Source organism: Antrostomus carolinensis, unplaced genomic scaffold (genome assembly GCF_000700745.2).
Source record: "Antrostomus carolinensis isolate BGI_N321 unplaced genomic scaffold, ASM70074v2 scaffold13770, whole genome shotgun sequence".
Taxonomy (NCBI): Eukaryota; Metazoa; Chordata; class Aves; order Caprimulgiformes; family Caprimulgidae; genus Antrostomus; species Antrostomus carolinensis.
Genome location: NW_010290687.1, coordinates 1 through 25,213, shown reverse-complemented (window position 1 = coordinate 25,213; position 25,213 = coordinate 1). Strand labels below are relative to the sequence as shown.

The following is a 25,213-nucleotide window of genomic DNA, read 5'->3' as shown; positions in this document are numbered from 1 at the left end:
AAGTTGATCCACTCTCAAGGATGTTACTTTCAAAAAATGCTTTGTAGGCAGTCCTTCTTTAAATTATAATGGCTACTAATTTAGGAGTCAGGTAGAGCTATTACTTTAACAGAGTCCTGCTCATTTTACGGAAATATCATTGGTTTGTTTTTTTTCCCCAAGCTCCTCAAGCTACCTGGTGAAAAGAAGAGGGCCCGTCAGAAAACATGCAGCCAGAAAAGCACAATCAGGTATGAGAATAGCTGTTAATCCTCTCAGTGGAGAGAAGACAAAAGCCAACTGACTACCATCTTCAGCATTAAATGTGCCAGTCAGGCACATCCTTTCATTCTTGGAGAATCTGGCTGAGTCTGAACTGTTAAATGACTTAGTTCCTCGGTTCATTTTTGAGTTTGAAAGCCCACATTGTATAAGCAATCTCTCTTTCCTCTTCTTTTTTTTGAAACCAACTGTCTGAAGCAAAGATGAGTGGTTCTGGTGATAGTTCACTCCCAGGATCACTCCCAGCACGCAGTATGGATGACATACATAACGTTTGGCTATTTCCCTCCTACACAGTCTTCCAATAGCATTGCAACAGGCTTTTCTCCCTCAAACCCTTTTATATATTGTCCTGGTTTTTATCTGTGACAGATCTAGGTTTCCTTTTAGTAGCTAGAACAGTGCTGGGATTTGGTTTCAGCTGGGATTTGTTATGAGAGAAACACTGAGAACATCCCAATGTTTGCATTTTGTCACTGGAAGTGAAGGACTTTGTGTTTTGTCAGACTACAAGCGCAAGATCTCAGGGGGATGAGGAATATTTAAATTAATAAGCTAAATTGGCATTTGGCTCTGCCACTGGGATATTACATCTCATATCACATCATGGTCAGGATATTCATGAGGGGCTCTTCTTCTCTTGCTCTCTCTGGCTTTCTCTTGGGCTCTCATTCTTCTGGGATTGGGGTTTCAGTTCGGGATTGTCGCTCCTCCGGGATCATTATCTGGGAACGGGCCGGGCTTGGTCAGCAGGTGGTGAGCAGTTGTACTGGGTATCGCTCATTTGCATATTTTGTTACTGTTATTATTATTACTACTATTTTAATATTAGTATCATTTAAAGTTTTATTTTATTTCAATCATTAAATTGTTCTTATCTCAACCTACAAGTCTCCTTACCCTTGCCCCACCATTCTCTCTCCTATCCCCTGGGGCTGGGGGTGAAGTGGGTGAACGGCTGTGTTGGCTGCTGACCAAGTGCTTGCCATGTGGAACTATCACATGTACCCTCCCCACTGTGGAAAGCTACAGCACAGCCCATCTATTATTTCTCATGTGTTGTACTGAAAAATAATATTTGCCACATGAGACCCAGGGAGGGGGAAAATGGGAGTGAAATGCTATAGAGTGTGGATGTGTCTTCTGTATCCAAAATAAAACTTGGATATATTGGTACCTTGCCATAGTGTTCGGTATCTGTTACAAAGACAGAGTTTTTCAGCTGTAGAATTAGTACTTAAGATTGGAAAAATGCTGTTCTGACACATTCCATGCAAGCTTATTGATTTAGAAGACAAGGTGACTCAGAATGTGGAAGGGCTTTGCTCTTTGTAATTCATCCTTTGTGTTGAAGAACACGCAGAGGTAAACAGGCAGCTGGTAATAGAACAATAACCAGTTAGCACAAATTCCAGCTTATTTTTCTCAAATTGAGGGTGTGTTTTCACGTAACCAATTAGTGCCTTGCATATCCCAAAAAAGTCCTGGATCAGGTTGTTGGAAGGGAGTCCTTCTATAAAATAATCTTTGCAAGAACTAACTCTCAAAAAACAATCAGATTAAGACCCACTGCAGAAGGAAACTTGGGTCAAGTGGTGTAAATGTGGGTTGTGTAAGTGATCTCAAGGTTTTTTTTGAAGCCAGTGAGTTTGGGCTGATTAACATCAGCTAAAAATATGGTCGTCAATATTCTTTGAAAGACTAACTTTGTTCCCTTTCCTCAAAACGTATCAAATGCTTCTTTGCTCTGCTCCTTCAGAGTGTGCAGAGGCAGTGCTGTCTCATGGGAAGGGAGTAGCTTTCCACGTACAACCTTCCACAGGAACTCTGAAAGCCTTCCAGCAGCTAATCATAGAAATAACAGCTTACAACAACATGTGGGGAGAATACCAGGATGATCTTGTCTGTAAGGTAGGTGGGACTTGGGTTTTAAGTGAAGTATTCCTATGGCAGATTTTACACCAGTTGCATTTCCCAGATTCCTTTCTGTTAAAAATACTTTTTCATTTTGTTAGGACTTCTGTAAAAACTCTGAGTAGATATTGCTGTACCGCTTCCTCCAATGACGTGTGAGGAGCAGTTGTTTGCTTTTACAGCGTGTGGTTTAATTTTAGAGTAACTTCTTTATCCCTTGGGACATTTTCATGTGCCTTTAAAATGAGTGGAGCAGTTTTGATTTATAAAATCTGTTTGGTAGCTGGCCAGTGCACTACTCTGCTCTACCAGTACAATATATTGTGTTGTATGAAAAAGCTACAGGAAAGCTGATGAATGTATGAGGTATAGCACTCTCCTGCTGAGAAGAGCTTTCGTTAGCATATGAATTAGTTGCTGTCAAAAGGAACCAGTAAAAATATTTGCAAATCCAGTCAGTTTTCAAAACATAGCTTTGTAACCCAGAGAACTAAAGTTTTATCTTGATTTTAATAGCAAAATAAATAATTTTTAATAGGTGGGAGACTTACAACCTAAATTAATTCCTATGCAAATGACTGTGAAAGGCTGTCCAATCTTCCTACAGATGACAGGACCACAAACAGAACGACCCATAATCAGGTATAGTGCAAAATACTGTCAGAGAATTAAATACCATTGGACTATAGCCAACGTACATACCTGCTTCCATCTTTTTATGATATGAGAAGGTCAGCAAGGTGGCTGTCAAAGTACAGTATCTGCTTCTGTAACACCAAAACATTTGTCTCTGCCAGCATAGTTAGAAAAGAATCTGCATACAAACCTTCTCAGGTTTACCTGTCAGTGTGAGGTTAATGATTGGACTCGATGATCTTTAAGGTCTTTTCCAGTCGAGGCAATTCTGTGATTCTGTGACCAGCAATCACTGTTCTGGGCTTACAGTCATAGAAGTTCACCCAGTCCAGCTTCATCTCATTCTGTGGAGATGGAAACTGGTGCACAATGGCAGTTGTCATCATCATCATCCACAGTTCATTTTCCCCTGTCCCTTTACTTGGACCAGGAGAAATGCAGCCCCAAGATAAACAGGGGCAGGGGATGGTTTAAGCCATTTCATACAGCACATTGCATCTGGGTGAGGGGTGAGACTTGGGTTATGGGGACCACAGCACTACACACTCAGCCAGCTGCCATACAGAAGATAAACAGGGGCAGGGGATGGTTTAAGCCCTTTCATACAGCACATTGCTTCTGGGTGAGGGGTGAGACTTGCTTATGGGGACCACGGCACTATGCACTCAGCCAGCTGCCATACAACATGACTGCTTCTTCCTGACTTCAGAGGAATTAGCATTGTGTGTCACACTGCAGGCAAGAGCATTTGCAAAGTCAGCTCTGTAATGGGGCACAGAAAATGGGTTTAGCTATCCAACATAAAAAAAACCCAACCCTTTTGTACCTGGAAATCTGTGTTGGACACAGGTCACTCCACTGCTGTGTAGCCATTTGCTGCCACTGCCAGAGTGTTTCACAAAAGCTGACTTCACACCTTTACCCTGAAATGTCTGAGACAGCCAAGAAAACTGGAAAAAAGAGTCTGATTAAATAAAGCAATATTGTGCTTCACAGTATTGGCCATGCTTTACCTGATAGCCACTCTTAAGAGACTGCCAGTGCAGCCAGATATGTTTCCACTTTTAAATACATCTTTAATGATTTCAGACATTGGCTTTTGTTTTCTGCATGTACTGACAGCAAGGTTCCCCCCCCAGGTTTGGCACTCATGTTTCTGGAGGGTCTCCTGTCTTTCGGAGGGTCCAGCTCAACAATCCCACTCCCTTTGGTAAGAATGACTTTTGTACAGCAAAACATCAACACTAACATTGCACTCCTTATGATGGTAAAAATATAATAACCCATTAAAATGTTAATTAACAGGGCTGCTCGTTTCCTAATCAAGAGAGGTTTTTGAAAATAGTAAGAGCATATAAGAGGGTGTCTAAGCTGTTTTCTAACTTAGCTAGTACAGAACAATAGAACATGTTCTCAGGTCTTTATATGCATCGTAGTATTTATCCTTATGGCATTACTGCAGTGAATATTAGTTTGCATCCTGTAACAGTAAAGCAGGTAAACTCCAGCCAGGGAGTAGCAGAATATACGTAATTAACTCAATGTGTTGTTACTATGAAGCTGCACGTCCTGTCCTGATGTGGCTGGGTTTTTGCTCATTGAAATGATGAGAATTCAGGATTTTCCATCCTGTTTTTGTAAATCTCTCACAGCACTAACCCTGGTCAATCAGATGTGCTACCTGATTCTCAGTGGCATCCTCTGAGGCTGGGGGAGCTGGGTCTCTTTAGCTTGGAGAAGAGGAGACTGAGGGGAGACCTCATTAATGTTTACAAATATGTTAAGGGTGAATGTCATGAGGATGGAGCCAGGCTCTTCTCAGTGATGCCCAATGGTAGGACAAGGGGCAATGGGTGTGAGCTGGAACACAGGAGGTTCTGCTTAAACTTGAGAAGAAACTTCTTTACAGTGAGGGTGACAGAGCCCTGGGACAGGCTGCCCAGGGAGGTTGTGGAGTCTCCTTCTCTGGAGACATTCAAGACCTGCCTGGACGCCTTCCTGTGTGATCTCAGTTAGGTTCCCGCTCCAGCAGGGGGATTGGACTGGATGGTCTTTCAAGGTCCCTTCCAATCCCCAACATTTCGTGGTTCTGTGATTCTGGCTCTTCTGTGTTTAGTCTTTTTATCTCTTGAGTGAGATTTTAAGCTCTTCAGAGCAAAAGTCAATCACTTTTTTTTTTCTTCTGAATGCCAGCAAACATATTTGCTTAGCAAAAAAAATACTCATAATTTATTTGAATGTTATTAAAAGTAAAGTTTAGGTCCTAGAGAGTGGCCATGCTATAGTAAGAGCATAGCATACATGGTCTTAAATCGTTTTAGTTTACAGCAAACATGGAAAGCTTAAGGTGTGTTTTAATACAAATCCAGTTGCTAGACACAAACTCATTACTTGATATTCTGGTTCTATGGTACCAGCTAAGCTCTGAGCCTTCTCAATGACCAGGAGTAATTGTCTTTTCTCCTTTTCAATTCAGACATCCGCCTGGACTGGGAAATTTACAACCAAGAGCAAGATGATCAAAAGCTGGTGGACTTGTTGATGTTCTTTGGAGACCCTTTTCCTCCTAAGGACATGGATGAAAATGAGACTGCATCAGTTGGTAGCACCTCAGAGTCAGAGATCGTGTTAAAGTTGGATCAAACTGCCATTCCCCGTGGAAGCATTTATCAAGCTTCGCAAACCACAGATGAGGTCAGCTGTTAGTCTGTTTTTTATACTGCTGCTGAGATACATGATGGGTTTCTTGGCATTAAAATTAAAAAGAATAGCATGCAATGTAATTTGTAACTAAGAGATAGATTGTTAAAAGAAATGTCAGCTCCTCTCAGTCAAAAAAAGCAACGCCTAGGTAGATGGCTGTTGGTATCAGCAGTCAGTTTCCAGAATGAGCAATAAGCAAATAGCTCTTCAGCTTCTCCTTTTCTTCAGATTATTAAAGAAGCTGATGAGATACTTTTTAAAATACTATAATTGAAAAATTAATGCCATTTTTACATGAAAGTGTTAAATAAAGTAACTGTGAAAGTAACTAAAACTTTGGGTCTACTTTTCTCATGGGTGCTTTACGGCATCAACGTGAGCTGTAGTTAGGGAGCAGAATCTCACCTGTGAAGTTCAAATTGCAGCTAATGATATAGAGTCATTTATCCCAGTGCTAAAGTCAGATTGATCTGTTACTCTGTTAGAACATGGTAACATCTATTACACATGAAGTTTGATTGTAATATGGCAATTTACTGTCTTGAAGGACCGGGAGTGACAGGGAGAAGGGATTATGCAGGATATGTGTATTTCTCTGGTAAAAGCTTTACAGAAAAGATATTAAAATCACATTTTCTCTGCTTCAGCTCAGAAGGTGTAGTTGTTTTGAATACACCTCTAACCTTTCTTGTGCAACAAGGGAATATTATTGCCCTAGAGTGCTGGTTTGTATAATGGGCCAGAGATGTTTTGGTTGAGTGCTTCTCTTGGTAGAACAGGACCCAAGCATGCACATTTTCCAAGGAGTTCAGGAGCAGTTTCAGGACAGCAAACCTATGCATGACACATCCACGTGTCCAGTACTTGTGCCAGAAAGAAAGAAACTGGAGCTGGCCAAACTTACTGCCTAGTGCAGCAGTTCCCTGTACACTTCACTTGCATTCCTCCTTTGCAGCGTCACAGTTTTAACCATTCCCCACCCTTATGTCCCTGCAGCCTTCAGGCTCTGACAGCAAAGAGGAGGAAATCATCACTCAAGAACCTACAATACAGAAAATCATCTCTGTACTCATACGACCTCATGAAGGGGTTCCTGCAGACAACCCCTACTCCATTACTCCAAGACAGATAGTAAGAGTTTACATTTTCTTTGTACTTAGATTTAGAATGTTTTCTGCAGGACAGAGGAGACAGAGGAGGAGGAGGACGAGGTAGCTTTGGTTTGTGGTAGAGACTACTAAGAAATTAAACAGTAGGCTGGGAGGCTTTGGGATCTTGCAAGATGAACATGAGAAGAGTTTGCAAAGTCAACAGAGAAAGTGTCCTACCTACATTTGAGCAGTTAAATGATGACTGGAATTAAGTGTTCAGTTGCACTAGGCTCTCTAGATTGGCATCTCTGGTCTTGTCATTTGGGTTACCTTGGTGAAACATATGGCATTAGGTGGGAGGGATCCAGCCTGAAGCTTTGGAAGCACGTTAGTTAACTGGGGTAGATTTGTTAAGTAGATGTGGCAGAGCTGGAAAGCAGGCTGCTGGGAAAGGAGTGCTCTGTAGATATCCAACTTTTTGGGATAAAGAGTTGTAGCCCACAGTACTTCAAAAGTAACTGGTACAAATAAGTGTCACAATTTCTTAGGAATAAGATAAAGCAAAGACAGCATCGGAAAGATCTAACTATGAGTGACAGGGCTGCCCAAAACATCAGCATGCCAATTTTGATTCCTAAATATTAGCAAGCTTTTTGTGAAGAGTTTCAGTTACAAGTTAGAATGAGCTAAAGAGTACATCAAAGAAATAATTACAGACATGGCATCTCAAAGCAGTGAAGCCTACAGGCAGCTCTGGGGTGACTGAGGCTGAGACAGCTCAGATAAACAAGCGCTTCGTTGTGGAGACAATGTCAGTAGCCAACAGCGAGCTCTGCCCACGTGGAATGGGGTTGATGCCTATGGAGCCATTCAAGTGTTCCCCTGCAGAAATGTTCTGTGTTTCTCCTGTTGCTCCAGGAAGGTCTGTTAGCTCAGGTGTTGTGCAGCACAGCTGGCCAGAGCTGGCTCAAGCCCATGTCTGAGCAACTAAGCTCTCGGTGACGACAATGCACAGACCCTGCAGTGTTGTAGGACGTGACAGAGCTTACTAGCTCTGCTCTGGCCCTGCTAGACCTCAGGCAGAGCTATCTTATGCTCCTCACCACTGAGCAGGGCAACACAGTGCAAGGGGAGCTGATCTAGTTTTGGTTCTACTGAACATAAGTCCAGCAAGAGCAAACATCTCCCTGTGTGATCACATGAATCAGAGAGTGTGTGTCTGCACAGCAGTAGCCTGAACACAGTACATGCCACGTGGCCCCTGAGCTTACAAACTCAGCCAGACATGAACTGCAGGGAGATGGCAAAGGTTTTTCTGCAGCAATAACAGGATTTAATTATAACCTGCATATTTTCTGTAAGGTGGATAATGCACCTAAAGAAAGCAGAATTTATTCTACGTGTAAATCCCTGAAAATCCACTGTAGCTGCATTTGATTACATTCCCTGCTCTTGTGTGAAATAAAAATGCCCAAGAGTAAGCTGAACTCTAAAATACTTTTTAATTCACACTTGTAGCTGTTCAAAAAAATGTTTTTTTGTGTTGAGTGCTGTCAGTTGTGGGAAAATCATCTTGAGTTATCCATGGGCAGAACTGGGCAGAATTAATTTAAAACAAACAAACAAACAAAAAAACAGGTTCATTCATATATCTGTGTACTTAAGGAGTTGGTCTGTGACTCTGCTTATACTCTGTTGATGCTAAAGAGTGGCTGCACTGATATTTGCAGCTGAAATAATTAAGTCACTTCTATTGTCACTTCAGTGCAAGGCTGAGCGTAGCCCATCCCCAGGAGATTTCATGCTGCTCCTGCCACTCAGTTTTAGCAGACGAGCACTGAGGATGTCTGTGCAATCAATCCCAGGCAGCTCCCTGCACTGCTGAACAGTTGTTTCTCCACTGCAGGTGGTTCCAGGAGGTGGCAGCATCTCCGTTTGCATCTCCTTCACCCCACCCGTCCTGCCAGAGGCCGTGCCTCAAGTGCCATGTGAAGGGTTTGTCCTGGGCTTCATGAACCTAGACGACGAGGTAAGCCGACTACCACAGCATGGCTAAAGGTGACTAGAAAATAATCATTTCCCTTCTTTAATGTATGCACAGGCTGCTGTGTACCTGGCCAGTCTGTATAAACAGTCCTGTGCATCCTTCCCTCACCAGGGTTGTTCATTTGTTGCATTTGCATTTAGCTTGGAAGCATCCTGGGGTGGGAATGTCACCGTCTTCTTACATCGTCTGGTGCAGCAGACCCCAGACAAAAGCCCAGGGTTTGAAACGCCATCACAACATCAGGTGTTGTTGATAACAACAGTTAACAATGGGACTGAGACTCAGGAGTGCTGAGTTCTGTTCCTGGCTCTGCATCTGCCTTCCTGTGTGAATTTAGACAGCGTGTCACTCTTCTGGGAAACTTCCTCTTCAACAACTGCAAGGGCAACTCACAGGCTAATGTGAGGCTTGAACAGTGTTTTATGAATCACTCTGTGATTCTCTGACGTGAATCATTGCAAAGGTGTGAGTTATAATGAATGAATGATAATAGAATATTTAATAAAAACATCCCTAATGTTCCTGACTCCTGGAGGAAGAAACATCTGCTCCTGTATTAACCGCAGCCATTCAGAGTTCAACCACTGCTTAGCTTTTGCCGTTCCTTGTATGTTGCCATCATGTCTTACAAAGAGGCAACACAATTGTCAAGCAGAATCCTATTTTGACTAAAAACAGGGTTCCAGGTTTTAGTGCTATCATTTTATACATCATTTCTGCTTTCATTTTGTTGTCAGCTTGCAAAGACGGTGCCTAACAAAGTGCATCGCAGATGTGGCTACGAAGCTCCGCTGTTAGGAATAGACTTGCAAGGTTTCCTCAGGCACGCTCAGTAAGTCCTGTCACACCACACCATCACCAAATGGATCAGCCTGGAGGGCAGGGCTCTCACCAGCTCTCATTCTTTACACTCAGGTTACAAGTAGACATGGATGATGACAGAGGAATGGTGTTTTATTCAATGGCAAGTGATCTCATACCAGATCAGCCTCTGTTAGGAGTAAGTATTTCACGCACTGATGTATTCATCTGATTTGTGCTGCTGTAAGAATTCAGAACTGTATGCACATGGTTTTTAAAATCACAGAATGTCGGGGATTGGAAGGGACCTCAAAAGATCATCCAGTCCAATCCCCCTGCCAGAGCAGGAACCTAAATGAGATCACACAGGAAGGTGTCCAGGCGGGTTTTGAATGTCTCCAGAGAAGGAGACTCCACAACCTCCCTGGGCAGCCTGTTCCAGGGCTCTGTTACCCTCACCATAAAGAAGTTTCTTCTCAAAAATGCATCTTTATTCCCTCACGTTGCAATTTCTATATGGCACATAACAAGATAGGTATAACAAAATTACTACAAAGTACTTACTAGCCAGGAATAAGCAAAGCTGAGCTCAGACAATGCTTATTTTATACATCTTTTTCTTTGCAGATGAGTTTTTAAGTAGAAAAATAAATACTTATTTTCAGGACATAAAGGTCTGATGGCAGAATGACTCACTTAGAGCGGCGTGGTCAGTTTCTGTGACCCTTGACATTCAAAGACTTTTCAATTTTATTACATTTTTTGTGTATTTTGGGTTTTTTTTTACTCAAGAAATTTTGAAAAACACAAGTAGAAAATACTGGGTTGCTTTGGGGTAAAATACTTCAGATCCCCAGTGGTGTTGAATGACCAGACAGAACCTCTCAAGGGAGTTAAAACTAACCAGTTTGGAATCATTTGTCCACCAGGTTTTGACAGATTCGGTAATGACTCAGAGTTTGAAACTCATCAATTGCACTAAGGTTCCTCTGTACTTCAGGCTCCTTCTGTCTACGCCCTTCAGCCTGTCCAGCACAGATCCCAAAAAGATCACCAAAACATCCCACAGCGAGAAGGAGGAAAAAGAACAGAAACCGCAGCTTGTACTTTATCCTCAGCAAAACATGCTGGTAAGCTCAAAAATAATAATCCTGTGCCAGAATAGATAGTTTAGTAATTGGTGTGTTAGCATGGCCCACATGAACCACAAGAAAAACACCACCAGTATAGAAATCTCCCAGTTTCAGGGGAAATAGTGGTATATTAGGAAATGCTAATTACTGCAATTTTGCCTGCTGTATTGCAGGTACAAAATATTTTCCACATTGGCCCTGATGTGCTTTTCTCATCAATTCTGACCTGTTGCAACCTCCTGCAGAAAACCCTGTGGTTTTTGGAGCTCACCTAAATCAATAGCTATATGTATGCTGGACAAATTAAAAGATTTCCAAAGACCACAGTCCCTCATTTCCTTAAATTAGATGCAGGCAGTGCAAAGATAGAAAAATTTGATTTGTTTTGAGTGTACACAATGGCAGTAAAGGACATAAAAGTCCTGGAGTTGAGAATTAGCTAGGGTGCAAAGAATGAGTAGCAGTTGCGGTTTTGAAATGTGCTTCTCATTTTTCAGTGTTCATTTTGACAGATACATGGATCTTAACTCTGCCTGTGTGGGAAGAAAGAAGATTTATATGATTAAGACAGCTTCTTAATCATGGTATATGGTAGAAATTCCAGAATATGGTATTTGTAACCTTGGGAATGTAGAACCTTTGTCTTGCTAGAGACTGTTTCTCCCCTGTGGCTCAGAGATTAGCTGTTCACCTTTACACTCCATCTCTGTGTACTGGATTCATAGGAAATAGCTGTGTTTTTTCTTTAATTATGATGCTTTGTTCCAGTGGGAATTTGGTTGCTGGCCACGACACCTTTGGGTTCCAGTGGGAAAATGTGCTCCTAGGCCTTTGAGCAATGTTTGCTTTGGATTTCCTGCACACAGTGTCTTCTTACGTGATGGTCATCTGAATTCCTCTTCCCACAGGTGAAAGTGTCATTCCACACAACTCTGGAGTTACTTACGTATCAGCTTTTGCCAGATACCCAGCTGCTTCCTGGATTCCAAGTGCTCCAGTTTGAGAACGGAGAGAGAAAGCTGAAGTTTAATCAAAATCTGGTCATTGAATATAGTAACAGCACGACCCAGGTGAGAGCAGAACGAGATCTCTGGGCCCTGAGAAGGGGCTGAATTTTATTCAGGTGAATGTGCCTGAGGATTTACTCGGCTTTGAAACACAGCCAGCTCTAGAGTAAATTGTATCATCCAGATAAAGGGAAAGGCCATGGATTTGCAGAAGGAGATAACTCTGTTGAGACTGCAGGTGATCTCAGATGGACAGAGCAGTTTTGGGGCAGCACCCCAGTGCTTGTACCCCAGCTCTCTGCACAGTGTGACAGCCGGGATGGTGTGGCTCAGTCCAAGGGCAGCACACCCCATCACAGTATGACTCTCAACATCCTTCCCAGACGTGGGGTCAGGACTGTCTCAACCAAGATGCCAGCAACTGAGTCACCAAGTGTTGCCTCCTGCAGCACCCGAGTGCTTCTCAGAAGTCTCCTGAGTCTAACTCATGTGGTGTGGTCACAGCACACGCACATTTAAAGACCCATCTCTTCCCGATGGAAAGCTATAAACACCCCCCAAGTCTTCAGCAGTTCCAGTACAATGCAGGCATTATTTTTTTTTAATACCAGGTATTTTTGAGGACTGATCTGTGCAAGATCCAAGCACCATATCTAAGACACAGTCACTCTAATAACAATCTTGAGCAATCTGCACAATTTGAATGACTAACAGCAGGCCATATACAGTCCCAAGGGATGACGAGATGCTGTAATGTCTGTATCTCCTCAGAAAACCCTAATAACAAATGAGAATGTTCACTCCATGTTACTTCATTAAGACCAGAGTGTCTGGTTTGAAAACCTATCCCAAAACAGTAAAACAAGCAACAAATCAATTCATACAAAGCTGAAGAATGGGGAACTGACTCTATTACAAAAGAACACAGAAAAACAACTCTTAAATGGAGGTAAGAATGATCCAGCTGTAGCAGATATTATTAAAGCACAACAAAAATAAGGTGGTGGTTTGGGGTTTTTTGTTTTGATTTGGTTTTCTTTCCTCCTTTCCCTTTCTGTTTTGCAGCTGGTCCCAGTGACTGCTTACCTCACTGTTCCAGTTCTGGAGCTTTCTTGCGACACGGTTGATTTCAAGACGTGTTTTGTTGCACAGACCAAGACCAGACATGTCTTCCTGTGTAACAGGAGTGGCTGTAGAAGTTACTGGACTGCTTTGCTGGGTATTCTGGTTTTGCAATTGGATTTCCTTGTTATATAGTTTCATTCTTCAGTGTCTTTATTTAGTAAGACTGCATGCACTCACTCAATATATAGCCCATCTATGATCATTGCCCAGAGAAGCTGTCCCTGGAAATGTTCAAGGCCAGGCTGGATGAGGCTTTGAGCAACCTGGTCTGGTGGAAGGTGTCCCTGCTGCTGGCAGGGGGGTTGGAACTGGATGATCTTTGAGGTCCCTTCCAACCCAGACCATTCTATGATTATGTTGGCTGCAAACATATCCGGTCTGCTGCTGTTCTCACTTGTGTGGGCTTTTTCTATTTTCTATTTTCTTTTTTTTTTTTTTTTTTTTCTTTTTTTCTTTTTTTTTTTTTTTTTACATCAGTGTATCTCTACTGATTCCAGCAGTTACTCCAGATTTAACCAGAAGATTGAATCACAACTCTCACAGGTAGTGGACATGCTTTGTTCATTCATAATACAATCCTAAGAGGCAAAAAGAAGCAGCAGCTCCTCATGAGTTCGGTCTGAGCTTGCGCCTAATGATGTTAACAGCAGATGGATTTCAAAGGAAAGAAGATCAGGGCTTGATTACTTTGATGTGGATGCCATTGATCACTCTTCCGGCTCAGAGGATAAAAACAGAAGCTGGCCACATGCACAGAAAGCTTCTGACAGCGCAAGACATGATTTATTAGTTGGCTAGCAAGAGGCACGTTGTTTTGAGTGCTACGTGCTGTACAAACTTATACAAAGGGTCTTGTCTTTGATATTTGCCTCTCTCCCTGCAGATGAAGAGGAAAGGCACACCGACCCAGAAGTGTTCTCTGTCTCCCCTACTAACGGCATTTTGGAGGCACGTGAAGGGGACCCACCTACCAAAGAGATGTTGCAGATCAGCTTTACTGCAAGGTACAGTTAACAGGACTCAAATCCTGCTGTCGTGCCCTGTCAAGCCCAGACTTAGGCTGTGAGTAGTCACTGAAAGCAAAGAGCAGTTTTGCTCTGTTCTTGCGTTCTCAGGCTGCTCATTTTGCCTCTACCACTTGTCAGTCCTGGGCTTCCAGCTGGTACTGTTCCCATATAACCTTTTTACTGCTCCCAGATATGGGATTTCTTTAGGAATTGGCACCCAGAATTTCAGACTTTAGATTTACCCACTCAAAATCATGCTGTTCCAACACTTGGCATGACACACTGATCATGTACCACTGGATAAAATCCCTTTCCTTAGGCCAACGTCTTCAACTGAGGACAAATCTCAGGCCTGTAACTCAGTGGTGCAGAGGCTGATACAACAGCTGGGTCCTTTATGCATCCAGCACTTCTTAGGACAGAGGGAGAAATGTTTCTGGATTATCTCAGAATTCCAGTAAAGCATCCGTTCGTTGTGCAGGTGCAATGTCTTTTGCAGTAAATCTCAGGGATCCTTCATTATTGTTTATGTGGCTTCTCTCTAAAAGTAACTTTTTGAATTTCCTCACTTCCCTACATGCATTCAGAGCACTTCCTGATGAAGTAAATAGAGCAAAATGTTATTCTGCAGCAGTGATACCATTTGTTTTACCCTTGCTCAGCCTGGTGCAATGTTTAATGTTACACTCATGTTGATGTTTGATGAGAAGGAAAAAAATGGGTGTATTTTTGTTGCCTGTAGTACAAACTTATTCTACACCACAAAGATAATGTGAGCTGCAGGCAAATGGCAGCAAAGAACAGAAGAGAGAAGATGCAAATGACTGTGTCCTATCAACATCTAATATTATTCTAATTACGTTTACGGTGATCTTATCATAACCTTTTGTTGAGGCCAGAGATTATTTGTGAACAGCAGAGGTAGCGACCCAGCACCTTGAATTTCTTTGCTCTAATTAAAGAGATACAGCTCCTGTAAGAAAATTCAGCTTCCACTACAAATTATTTTCTTGGAAGTTATCACATGGTGGCAGAGAGTTTGAGTTGAGACAAGTCTATCCCAGTGATTTCAGTGAACTCTGAACACTGCTGACAGGGAAGTTTCAAGAAGAAAACTACAGGTGACAGGAGTTACTGTCATAGCTTTGATCTCCCTGGAACATGCTGTGAGATCTCCATCACTGGAGTTGCTGAAATCTCAGTGAGCTGAAGCCTTGAGCAGCTACTCTGAGCAGGGACCTCCCCAGGCTCCTGACTGTCAGAATTTTTCCAGAGTGGTTCTGAATATGCTTGAAGATACACTAATCAGTGTGCCTGAAAGCAAAGATGTGCAGTACAGCAGCCAGCTCATCTGTTCAGCTCCAGACAAGGTATTCCCAACACAGGCAGAGCTCAGGACCAGCATGGCATTAGTAAATAATTCTATGCAAGGTGTGAGGTGATTTTAATAATTTGCCTCCCTAAATCAGTGGTCTTCCTGCAGGAGAATTTTGTATGAGAAGGAAAAAAACCAGAGTTGTCTGGCAGAGCAGGCTCTTGCCTCAGGCCTTTATAACCGCTGTCTCTTGGACACAGAGAAGTCCTTCAGATGAACAGTCTCAGGAGCGTTGGGTAGCATTAGCCTTAGGCTGTAAGACTTAACAGCCCAAAACTACACTGGCTGTAAGGTTTTGGATGTTCCTTTACAACCTGGACTCCACTGACTGCCCTTGGTTATAGGGGTGTTGACAGAAACTTTTTAGCTTCAAACTTGGTCTGTCACAGGGATGAGTATTCCCACCAAGGCAGTTGCAGATATTTGCTCCCAAACACCAGCCCCCAGCAGAGCTTCGTTTTATTTATTGAACTAAAATAGAATTTCACAAGTAGGAAGATACTCAGTTTCTTTCAAACATGAAGTGAATGATCCAATGTCTTTACTTGAGGTAGAGACTGGACAATTCTTATATCCTACACGTAGCCATGGGACACAACGCCATGGAGTGAGGTTGCCACCTGCAGACTCGACACTAACGCTTCTGCCTAAGAGCAGTTTATGCCTTTGGGCACCATTCTCCCCTTTTTTCCTCCTTAAACCCAGACTTGCATCCAGCTGTAACTGAACTGTCTTTTTGTTCTGTGTTTTTTAGGAACGACATTGAATATGAAACTACCGTCACCATTACTGGGATGCTGGGAGAGAAGCCTTGCAAGCTACAGATCAGGGGACGAGGAAGTTACGATGGGAAGTATGAAGACCCGTATTTAATTTAAACAAGACAACGTGGGACAAGGGTCAAGGTAATGGGTCAGATGCAGATGTGCCAGCAGTTGAGCCTGTTTTCATCTACTTCAGTTGTTTTAATGAGGACTGGAACTTCAGCAGAATGAAATTTTAAGTTATGAGGAAAAAAAAAGGCCTCATCTCATTCCATGTTCTTACTTTAATTGCTGTGATAAACTCAACTTTACCCACAGAACCAGGCTTTGCAAAGTAGTTAGTTTTACATTGCAAAGCAGCCATGGTACCAGTTAGGTGAAACCCTTTGCATATCACAGTATGCCTCAAATTACAATTAAAAACTCTTCATACCTTAAAAAAGTAGGTTTTGTTTTACCTTGTTTATTTGTTTGACATTAAAATGGACATTGACACATAATAAAAGCAAGAATTAGCAAATAGGCCAGCATTCCCTGGGCTGTTTTCTCCGTGCCTTACACGAAAAGGGGAAGAGCCAACTTTCCCTGGACTCCTTGGAAAATTACCAACCTGCATGTTTCATCATGTTTGGGTATTGAGAACATCCCCTTCAGCTATGGAGGGAGGAACCCTTCTTCCTTTTAATTCTTTCCCCCCACATGGTTCCCATTTACTCACTTCTCTTTAAATGCTTTTAGTATTACTTTAGCTAAAGGTCACTGAAATTCCCACTTCTGAGCCTGTGAAGTTTTCCACTCTCATCATATAAAAGGTTTTTGTTAAAGGCAGTTTGTGTGGGGAGGAGGGGGCTGCACTCCACACTGGAGGAGAACAAAAGATGGATGATAAGCTGCCTTCTGCCCAGTTTAAAACAGACTCGTCCTAACACCGAGAACCCATTTGATACACAGGAACCTCAGGGTGAAAATAGGACCCTTGAAGACGCTGATGCCTCTCTGTCCCCTCTAAATAACTTCATCTTTTTGCTGTAAAATACAGCACTTGTGATTGCCAAGTGAGCAAGACGGGAACATGAGAATATCAAATAGCTCTAACTAACCACAACCTTTAACTAACAAGCACCATAAAAATAAAACAAATCTACTGCAAGAATCCAATTGTATTAAGTGCAAAAACGAAGTGCAGTCTGGGTTACAAATTTAAACTTTCCCAACATGTCAAAGATGATGAGTACATTTATTTTTCAAGCTGTTAGCTCAGAGTTTTAGCGAGCTCTCTTTCTGCTCATAAGAGAGAATTTTATAAGATGAAACACAAATTCGGTGATGTTCCTGTAGTGTTTGCAGTAAGAGAAATGCTGAAATCTGTTTCATGTTAGGTAAGTAAATTATTAAGCATAAGCTTGTCCTCTAAGTAAAGTCACACAAGCTGGTAATTAGAAATGCGTTGTAAAAGATGGAACAGCCACTTTCACATTCATCAAAACCTTTCTAATTGGGCACCCCAGCAGTTTGTTTGCTCCTGAGTAAATTACATTCTAGTCTTTCCACCTGCCCCCACGGGAGACTTCAGAGCAGCCTGGTGAAGAGGAGAAAGGCACAGCACATCTTCCAGCACAGGGACAGTTTAAGACACAGCCAACTTATGAGTGGGGAGGACAGACATGGTGGTAAAGGAAATGACACTGCACTGCTTTCCCAACCAGCTGTTCTAGGCTTCTTGCAAGATGGTGAAATCTTTTAAGAGAACCCTGGTAAAGCTCTTTCACGTGCACTGTTGTTTTCCTTTTAAGCAACCATTTTAGACAATTTGTCATACAAAAATACCGTACCATGGACTACTTCTCTCTGATAATATTCACAGAATAAAGGGATCAATTAGATTAGAAATATTAATTCATAATCACCACACAAGGGCCTGTAGCTGAACTTCAGCTGAACTCATTTCTCATTTTAACTCTGAAGCAAAGGCCAGTTTTGCATTTCCCCCCCTGCTTTAGTAGATCTGTACCATTTATTTTGCTTTGCAATTTGTGCCTAAAATTTGCAGATCTACTAACGAATCCCTGAATCCACTTGATTTCACAGTGCAAATCATTTGCTATTACTAGAGAAGGCAGAGAATTAGCTGTTGGGTTGTTTCATCAGTACACTGGAGTTTAGTTCCCTGGGTACTCAAATACTGCTGCTGCACCCATGCCAGTGCCGATGCACATCGATACAACACCGTACGCTCTGAAAGGAAAGAACACGTGGAATTAGACACAGATCAGGTTTAGATCATGGGGGGGAAAAAGAATACAACAAATTTTAGCTACCCACTGCGCTGACACTCCTGTGTCACCAAGAGATTCTAACTCTGGAGCAGGTCCCGCTGCTCTGGAGTTCTTGCTAGGTGGTGGTTGCAGAGCACATGGACACGATTCTCCGCCTGCTTTCTGGACAGGAGTGGTGTGCCAGAAGCAAGCTCCTTAGCCACCTGCCTCAGACATACCAGCAGCGAGGCTGAGCTAGGAGAACTGCTTTGATTTAGATGGGTTGAGGAAGAAAATCTTCCTTTCCTGCCTCCTACTGCTGCCCTTCACGGGGCCTTGATCTGTAAAGTTCAAGGTAAATCTGGATAACCAGATGATCACAGAATTGCCTGGATTGGAAAAGACCTTTAAGATCATCGAGTCCAATCATAAACCCAACACTGACAAGTCCCCGACTAACCCATGTCGCTCAGCAATGTGTCTACACCACTCTTCAGTCCCTCCAGGGATGGGGACTCCACCACTGCCCTGGGCAACCCCTTCCAATGCCTCAGAACCCTTGCAGCAGAGAAATTCTTCTTCACATCCCATCTCAACTGCCTTTGGTGCAATTTGAGGCCATTTCCTCTTGTCCTCTCACTTCCTCCTTGGTTGAACAGACCCACCCCCACCTCTCTCCACCCTCCTCCAAGGGACTTGGACAGAGCCAGAAGGTCTCTCTCCCCTCAGCCTCCTTTTCTCCAGGCTGAACAACCCCAGTTCCCTCAGCCACAAGGGAACTCAGCACACTTGTGCTCCAGACCCTTCCCCAGCTCCGTTGCCCTTCTCTGGACACGCTCCAGCACCTCCATGTCCTTCTGGGAGTGAGGGGCCCAAAACTGAACCCAGCACTCGAGCTGCGGCCTCACCAGTGCGAGTACAGGGGTGAGAGAACTGCCCTGGTCCTACTGGCCACACTATTCCTGGTACAGATCACATGCAGTAGGATTTGTGGAAAATCAGAGTGGAAAGCTTGGTTTCAGAGCATGTTCTTCCGCTTCAGCTCAAGGTGGTTTATTGTCACTGCCCAGTTTCCTTGGCATCTTACAGCCCACCATCACTGTTGCCCTCCCCTCTAGGCCAGGGCACAGCTCATCCCAAGGTGCAGCCCAGTGACACTGTCCAACGCTATCAAAGGGATGGAGAAAGCTTAACCCAAGCTGATGGTTACCCCTGGGCCTACGTTACTGACGTACACGTAAGGCATTCAGGCTCATACTGTTCCTCAGTGCTCACCTTTTCCCTCTGCGCTTCAATTCATGGAGCAGAGTGACAACTTGACGAGCACCAGTACAGCCCAGTGGGTGCCCCAGTGCTATTGCTCCTCCCAGGGGGTTGACCTTCTCCATGGGAATGCCCAGCTTTTCAACACAGTACACAGCCTAGGAAGACAGAGGGAATGGTTTCATCAAGATGTTCTCACCTCCCTTAGTTCTCAGCTCTCCTGCCATACAGAGCTAAGAGGGCTGCAGGGAAGAGTGGTGATCTCATCCGTATGAAGAGAGGGACAGCAAAGCATCCTAGGCAGCTCTAGGGGCTTTCAAAAGATGTGTAATTAAAAAGAATTTAGCTCAAACTATGTTTTTTTATTACACAAACTCCAAATCATTGCGTCAGTTGCTCTTAACCAGTTAGTACTTTACGAGGCCTGACTCCAGTTAGACCATCTTTCCCAGTGGAATGGAGTGGAACTATAATTACAAGGCCAAAGCACAAGAAGTGAGCTATGGCCATCGTGTCATAGATTTGTGGAAGACACAGTAGTGAAGCTTCTACCTTTCACTAAGGACCTCCACACCAGTGAAGCACAACACATTCACTCTGCCACCACCCAGTAACAAATTACAGCCCCTGTGAAACAGATTTTGCACGTTGGTATGAGGGTATGATAGTAAAGATCGCATTCCTACTCGGTGGACATATTCTTCTGTTTGTTTTGGTTTAAAATATGAAGCTGTATAAGCAATGTCCTGCTTATTTTTATTTGAAGGAAAGAGAAAATAGCCTGTGCATGTTATTAACATCTGGCTGAAGATGTAATGAGTGGAACAAGTTCATATCTGAATTTGAAGACCAAGCTGAAATATACTCAGCTACCAAGCAATGCAGCAACTCAAACAGGATGATCACTCACCTGGCTGGCAAAGGCTTCATTAATTTCATATATATCAATGTCATTCAGAGTCAGACCTATGGTTCAGAAAAGTCAGGATTTTAAAGGAAGGATTTTTGCCTTATGACTATATGAAAGAGAATAATTCACTCACAGCCACCCTTTATGAATTGTAGTTCTACTCCACTATGACAAAGAGGGGGACCTTGGCTCCACGTGGGGTGTCTATACTTGTAGGCAGGTTTATGTACAACAATGTCTGAACATTGCAAACCATCACAGTCCATGGTATTGTGTTACTGAGTTTGCCAAGTTTCCTCAGATTAAATGTGATTTCTTTGCAGAGGGATTAAAGATTGAAGGGTATTTCGAGACTGAAAGGTAAAACTATAGGTGATCATGTGACCATGGCAATGATAGGCGGATACAATAATAATCATCAGCTACAAAAGCTATTTAACCTGATGAGCATGATAAGAACCCTGAGGAAAGCCTGTTCCACAGGTCTGGAAATTGTAAAGAAAATTAAAAAAACCCTACAAAATCTACCTCCACACACACACTGGTCATAATAAGGAAAACATCACTAAACAAACACTAAATCACTTGCCACATGTGGATGCCCCTTCCCTGGAAACGTTCAAGGCCAGGCTGGATGAGGCTTTGAGCAACCTGGTCTAGTGGAAGGTGTCCCTGCTGATGGCAGGGGGATTGGAACTGGATGAGCTTTAAGGTCCCTTCCAACCTAAACCATTCTAGGATTCTACGTTTATTGAGACTGTGCAGGGATTTAATCCTGAGAGTCTCAGAGGTGAGTGAATGACAATTTATACAGGAGTGCAAGTGGACAGTATTACAATAATCCCAGCTGGGATCCCTTTTAATGTTTGGAATTTCAGTTCACCGTTCCTATGGCTGACAGCTGCACATGCTAGAATAATATAACCTTAAATTTCAGTCCACAGAGTCTGATCTGCCTTGTGCCAAACACTGTACGAATGACAAATGGCTCTTACCCGCCTTCTCCACAGCTACAGGGATTGCGTAGGCTGGTCCTATGCCCATGACATCGGGTGGGACTCCAACCACAGCAAAGGACCTGAGCACCCCCAGGACTGGGAGTCCCAGCTGTGCTGCTTTTGAACGTTTTGCAAGGAGAACAGCAGCTGCTCCATCACTGACCTGGCTGGCATTACCTGTTGGAAAAGATCTATTCACACCTTTTTTTTCTTAAGCACATTCTTTTACAAGGCAGATAAACCACAGGAACAACACAAATCTACCACCAGAGCTGACCTGCTGTAGTGCTGCCATCCTCTTTGAAGGCAGGCTTCAGCTTTGCCAAGCCTTCCAGGGTCGTGGAGGGCCTAATCCCTTCATCTTGGTGCACGGTGATTGTTTTTTGGTTGCCCTGATTATCTAGAACAGTGGTCTTCACTGGAACAATCTCAGATTTAAACAGTCCCATCTGCTGAGCTTTTGCTGCTCTGTTAAGGAAGAGTAAGAAAAGGTTAAAATATTCTGGAGGTGAATTGCAAGAGAACGAATGTCAAGGAAATCAGTTAGTAAAAGGATGAACTCAGGTGTGGCTTGGTACACAGGCACATCATTGCTGAGTAGTGGACAAGAAGACAGGTAAATACTTATTTCCACTCATGGGAAGACAAACTTCTTACCTCTACATCATGGGAAATATATTGCTAACATTAAGGGCATTCTCCCCAAATTGGGTCAGAGGATCACATGCTTCTGAGTAAGATCCCCATTCTGTTCCCATCATCACCTTTGTGACTGACTGACCACCACCAGCCCACAGCATGAAGTTGTACTTGTCCAGTGGTACAGTCACATCACAACTGTGATAAGAAAATAAATGAATCCTGATGTTCAAACATCCATTCTTATTTTTGAGTTTAAACAGGGCAAGCGGGCTGAGCCTCTGCATCACGCCAATAATTCCTGACAAGTTAAGGAACAGCTGAAGTTTCACTCATTCCTGGTTTTATCCTACTAAAGACAAGTGAAGCTTTAGATCACAGACTTCAGGTATAATCTCTCATTTAAATGTAACCCTTCAACTCCAAATCATTGCAATTTCTGTTGCACAGTTCAGTGTGACTGCATAGAAGGGTATCATTTAATTTAGCAGCAAAGGTGCAGCAAAGATAGGGTCTGGACCCTGAGACAGCAGCATTAGCAGTAGGGAACAAGTGACATGACCAGACTGATCATGTCAGTAGGCAGAATGCAATCAGCTAAATTAGAACTAGCTCAGGACACACTGTTTTAATCTTTCACATCAACAAGGTATTTAAAAGCCTCCACAGTAGAGGAGATTTACCTTCCAGAAGGATTAGAAGAGAGATTTACCTTCCAGCAACAGAGCACCCTTTAGAGGGAATACAAATGGGAGACTGGAAGTCTGTTTTACCCTCTCATCGCTTTACACTTTGAACAAAATGAAAACACTTAATACTCTCAGGTAAGTGAGAGTTAGAGCGAAGTGCTGAAGGACAGATCAGTAACTCCGCAGACATCCTGAGACCGAGGCCAGAACATCGCCCCTTTCCTCACGTGAGAGGCGAGGATCGCGTTCACATACCCTTCTGCGTTATCAGTTCAGTGTCAGTGAGAAAGGCTGGCACGCCAGGTTCCCTAGAAGCAGGGCCAGAATTTAAAGGTTAACTGGTCTGTGCAGTGGCTTCCTGTATTAGATAAATAATTGGACCGGGGCGATGCTTAAACAGAGCTCGGAGAGTTAGTTTAACTCTTTGACGGCAGCAACGTTAACGTGTCGCCTGTCACTGTACAGGCCCACGGATTCCAGGGGTCAGTTTACTTTGGCGATGATTTAACCAAAAGGAAGGTTATTAGAGGTAGAACTGGACTCACTTGGAGCCAAACACCTGCAGCAAAGACAAGCCACTCTTCTCATAAACTTGGCAGTTCTCTAGAAACAGCTCCATTTAAATAATCCCTCCTAGGAAAGGTTCCTTCTGCAGCTACTCCCACGTTCAGTCTCATGATACTGAGCCAAAGCCATTAGGAAAATATTGAACCCTACATTTGTTTCAGAAACCTCATGGAGGTTTCACCTTTTGGATGCTGAGAAGCACAGGGGCACCCACTGCTCAAGGCTCACATGGCCGGTGATACATGTGTGAGGTGAGTCACTCAACCCCCAGTACAGCTCTGGACTTGGGGTTCCTTATCACACAACCCCAGACATGCACAGGTCTTTGCTCTGACCATCTCAAGGTTCTTTACTCACTATTAAGGTTTGGAAGGCAACACGAAGGCTACACACAACCACTCGTGGGAAGCAGCAATGCATTCTCTAGCTGTATTTATTCCTTCACTAAAAGGTTTAAAAAACAAACAAACAAACATTTACTTTTGTTGGGAAGCCAAGGCAAAGGCATCTTGCTTCTTTCGGGAAACTCCAAACTTCTCTGCTACATTTTCTGAGGTTATTCTGGGGAAAACAAAATCATAAGAGTTAATTCCAACGACACAGCTCACGGAGCTGAAACTGGCTTCTACTAAGACAACACAAGCTACAAGCATTGGCTTTAGTCTCAAAGCTAACTGCTGCCTTCTCAACCTAGAACTGCTTGGCAGAAGCGGATCCTGAATCAAATCCAGAACCAAAACAAGGTTCAAATCCACCCTCAAGTTTTTGCTCATTAAGCCACGAGCTTAAGACATAAGACAAGGCAATCTTTCATCAGAGTCTCTGATCTTCTCCCCATTTCACACAATGAATCCTCTACCACAACCAAGGAGGATGCTGACATACGCAGATCCAAGCTCACGGATTTCAGACTGAGACAGAGCGGTCACCGAGGAGACAGACCATCTAGAAAACCCTAAAAACTTTGGGAAGAGGAAACACTTACTTACCCCATAGGAATAAGGCAATCTCGAGCTTTGCTGTTTTCCATCATACTGGAACTGATATCACCAGGGTTGTTTGCATTTCTGAGGGACATGGTCTCCACGCTAAACACGAGAAGAATTTGAGTTTGCTACCAGTGCTTTCATACCCTACTGGTGGTAATTGCTCAATTAACACTGAACCTTGACAACGTGCTTTCCTATCACCCTACAGAAATACAGCTAATAATTAAGAACTGGCTGAGGCAGAAGCTCTTCAATCATCAATATAACAATGACCACAAAATTAAAACACGTTGCTAGATTAAATAGGTCCTTGTTTCTCTAAGAACAGGATCCTAAGGTCAACAGTTAATTTCTCTCATTTCCACAGCTAGGAAGGAATCGCTAATGATTCTGGCACTTTAGTCCTCAAAGGTAACAAGAAATCTCAGGTTCTAGGACTGGAGCTTCCTGCGAGATTGTTGACAGCCAGAAAAATGCCACTCACAGCTTAAGAACTGGTTGGCAGTATAATAAGTATTAAGCAAACAATTATGCCATTTGTATTTCACAACACAAAGAATTTGAGACACGGATCCCAGAGGCTGTGGTCTTTCACCCACAAATGAGTTAACAGATTGGAGATATCCAGTGTTACTGCACAAATACAGAGCCACCGCTTCAGACTGACGAGCTTTTGTAAGGTCACTCCAGACCATGCAGCCTGTGAGGGGAAGAGGGTTTGAATCCTACTCTGCACCACACAAATACACCCACAAAGAGTAAATAGCAAAGGAACTGTTCCTGGAAAATGCAAGAGAAGCAGAAAATGAGGCTTTTCCCAAGCAGCTTATAATAAGTTCTAGCAGGAATTTAAGCTCCAACACAGGACACTGCGTTACTTGACTACAGCTGCATCTGATCCCTCAAAGAAGGAACAGAATCAGGTTTTAAGTGTTTTGTGTTGTTGTCAGTATCTGTGATTCCAGTTGTGTGGTTCACTCAACACACTGGAGGGAAGGGATGTCATCCACAGGGACCTGGCCTTGACAGGCTTGAGAGG

The 25,213-nt window shown here is 43.2% G+C and overlaps 2 protein-coding genes across 2 annotated transcripts in view; one reads left to right on the top strand and one right to left on the bottom strand.

Moving 5' to 3' along the window:
* Positions 1 to 15,978, top strand: part of DLEC1 (DLEC1 cilia and flagella associated protein) — a gene marked incomplete at its 5' end in the record, with an annotated part of 41,316 nt that extends 25,338 nt beyond the window's left edge. The window contains 14 exons of the mRNA XM_010174151.1: positions 163 to 230; positions 2,021 to 2,172; positions 2,714 to 2,817; positions 3,951 to 4,021; positions 5,288 to 5,505; positions 6,511 to 6,645; positions 8,512 to 8,634; positions 9,390 to 9,484; positions 9,568 to 9,652; positions 10,383 to 10,583; positions 11,495 to 11,656; positions 12,659 to 12,812; positions 13,602 to 13,722; positions 15,855 to 15,978. Coding sequence (XP_010172453.1) covers positions 163 to 230; positions 2,021 to 2,172; positions 2,714 to 2,817; positions 3,951 to 4,021; positions 5,288 to 5,505; positions 6,511 to 6,645; positions 8,512 to 8,634; positions 9,390 to 9,484; positions 9,568 to 9,652; positions 10,383 to 10,583; positions 11,495 to 11,656; positions 12,659 to 12,812; positions 13,602 to 13,722; positions 15,855 to 15,978 — 1,813 coding nt within the window. The remainder of the gene's footprint in view (positions 1 to 162; positions 231 to 2,020; positions 2,173 to 2,713; positions 2,818 to 3,950; positions 4,022 to 5,287; positions 5,506 to 6,510; positions 6,646 to 8,511; positions 8,635 to 9,389; positions 9,485 to 9,567; positions 9,653 to 10,382; positions 10,584 to 11,494; positions 11,657 to 12,658; positions 12,813 to 13,601; positions 13,723 to 15,854) is intronic.
* A 1,843-nt stretch (positions 15,979 to 17,821) lies between these two features.
* On the bottom strand, positions 17,822 to 24,270 carry ACAA1 (acetyl-CoA acyltransferase 1). Its single transcript, XM_010174139.1, has 7 exons — positions 24,175 to 24,270; positions 23,666 to 23,746; positions 21,568 to 21,758; positions 21,288 to 21,467; positions 20,293 to 20,348; positions 19,395 to 19,540; positions 17,822 to 18,099 (listed from the first exon to the last, which is right to left on the bottom strand). The coding sequence occupies exons 1-7, from the start codon at positions 24,261 to 24,263 to the stop codon at positions 18,024 to 18,026; spliced, it is 819 nt and encodes a 272-aa protein (XP_010172441.1). The 5' UTR covers positions 24,264 to 24,270; the 3' UTR covers positions 17,822 to 18,023.
* Positions 24,271 to 25,213: the final 943 nt, after the last annotated feature.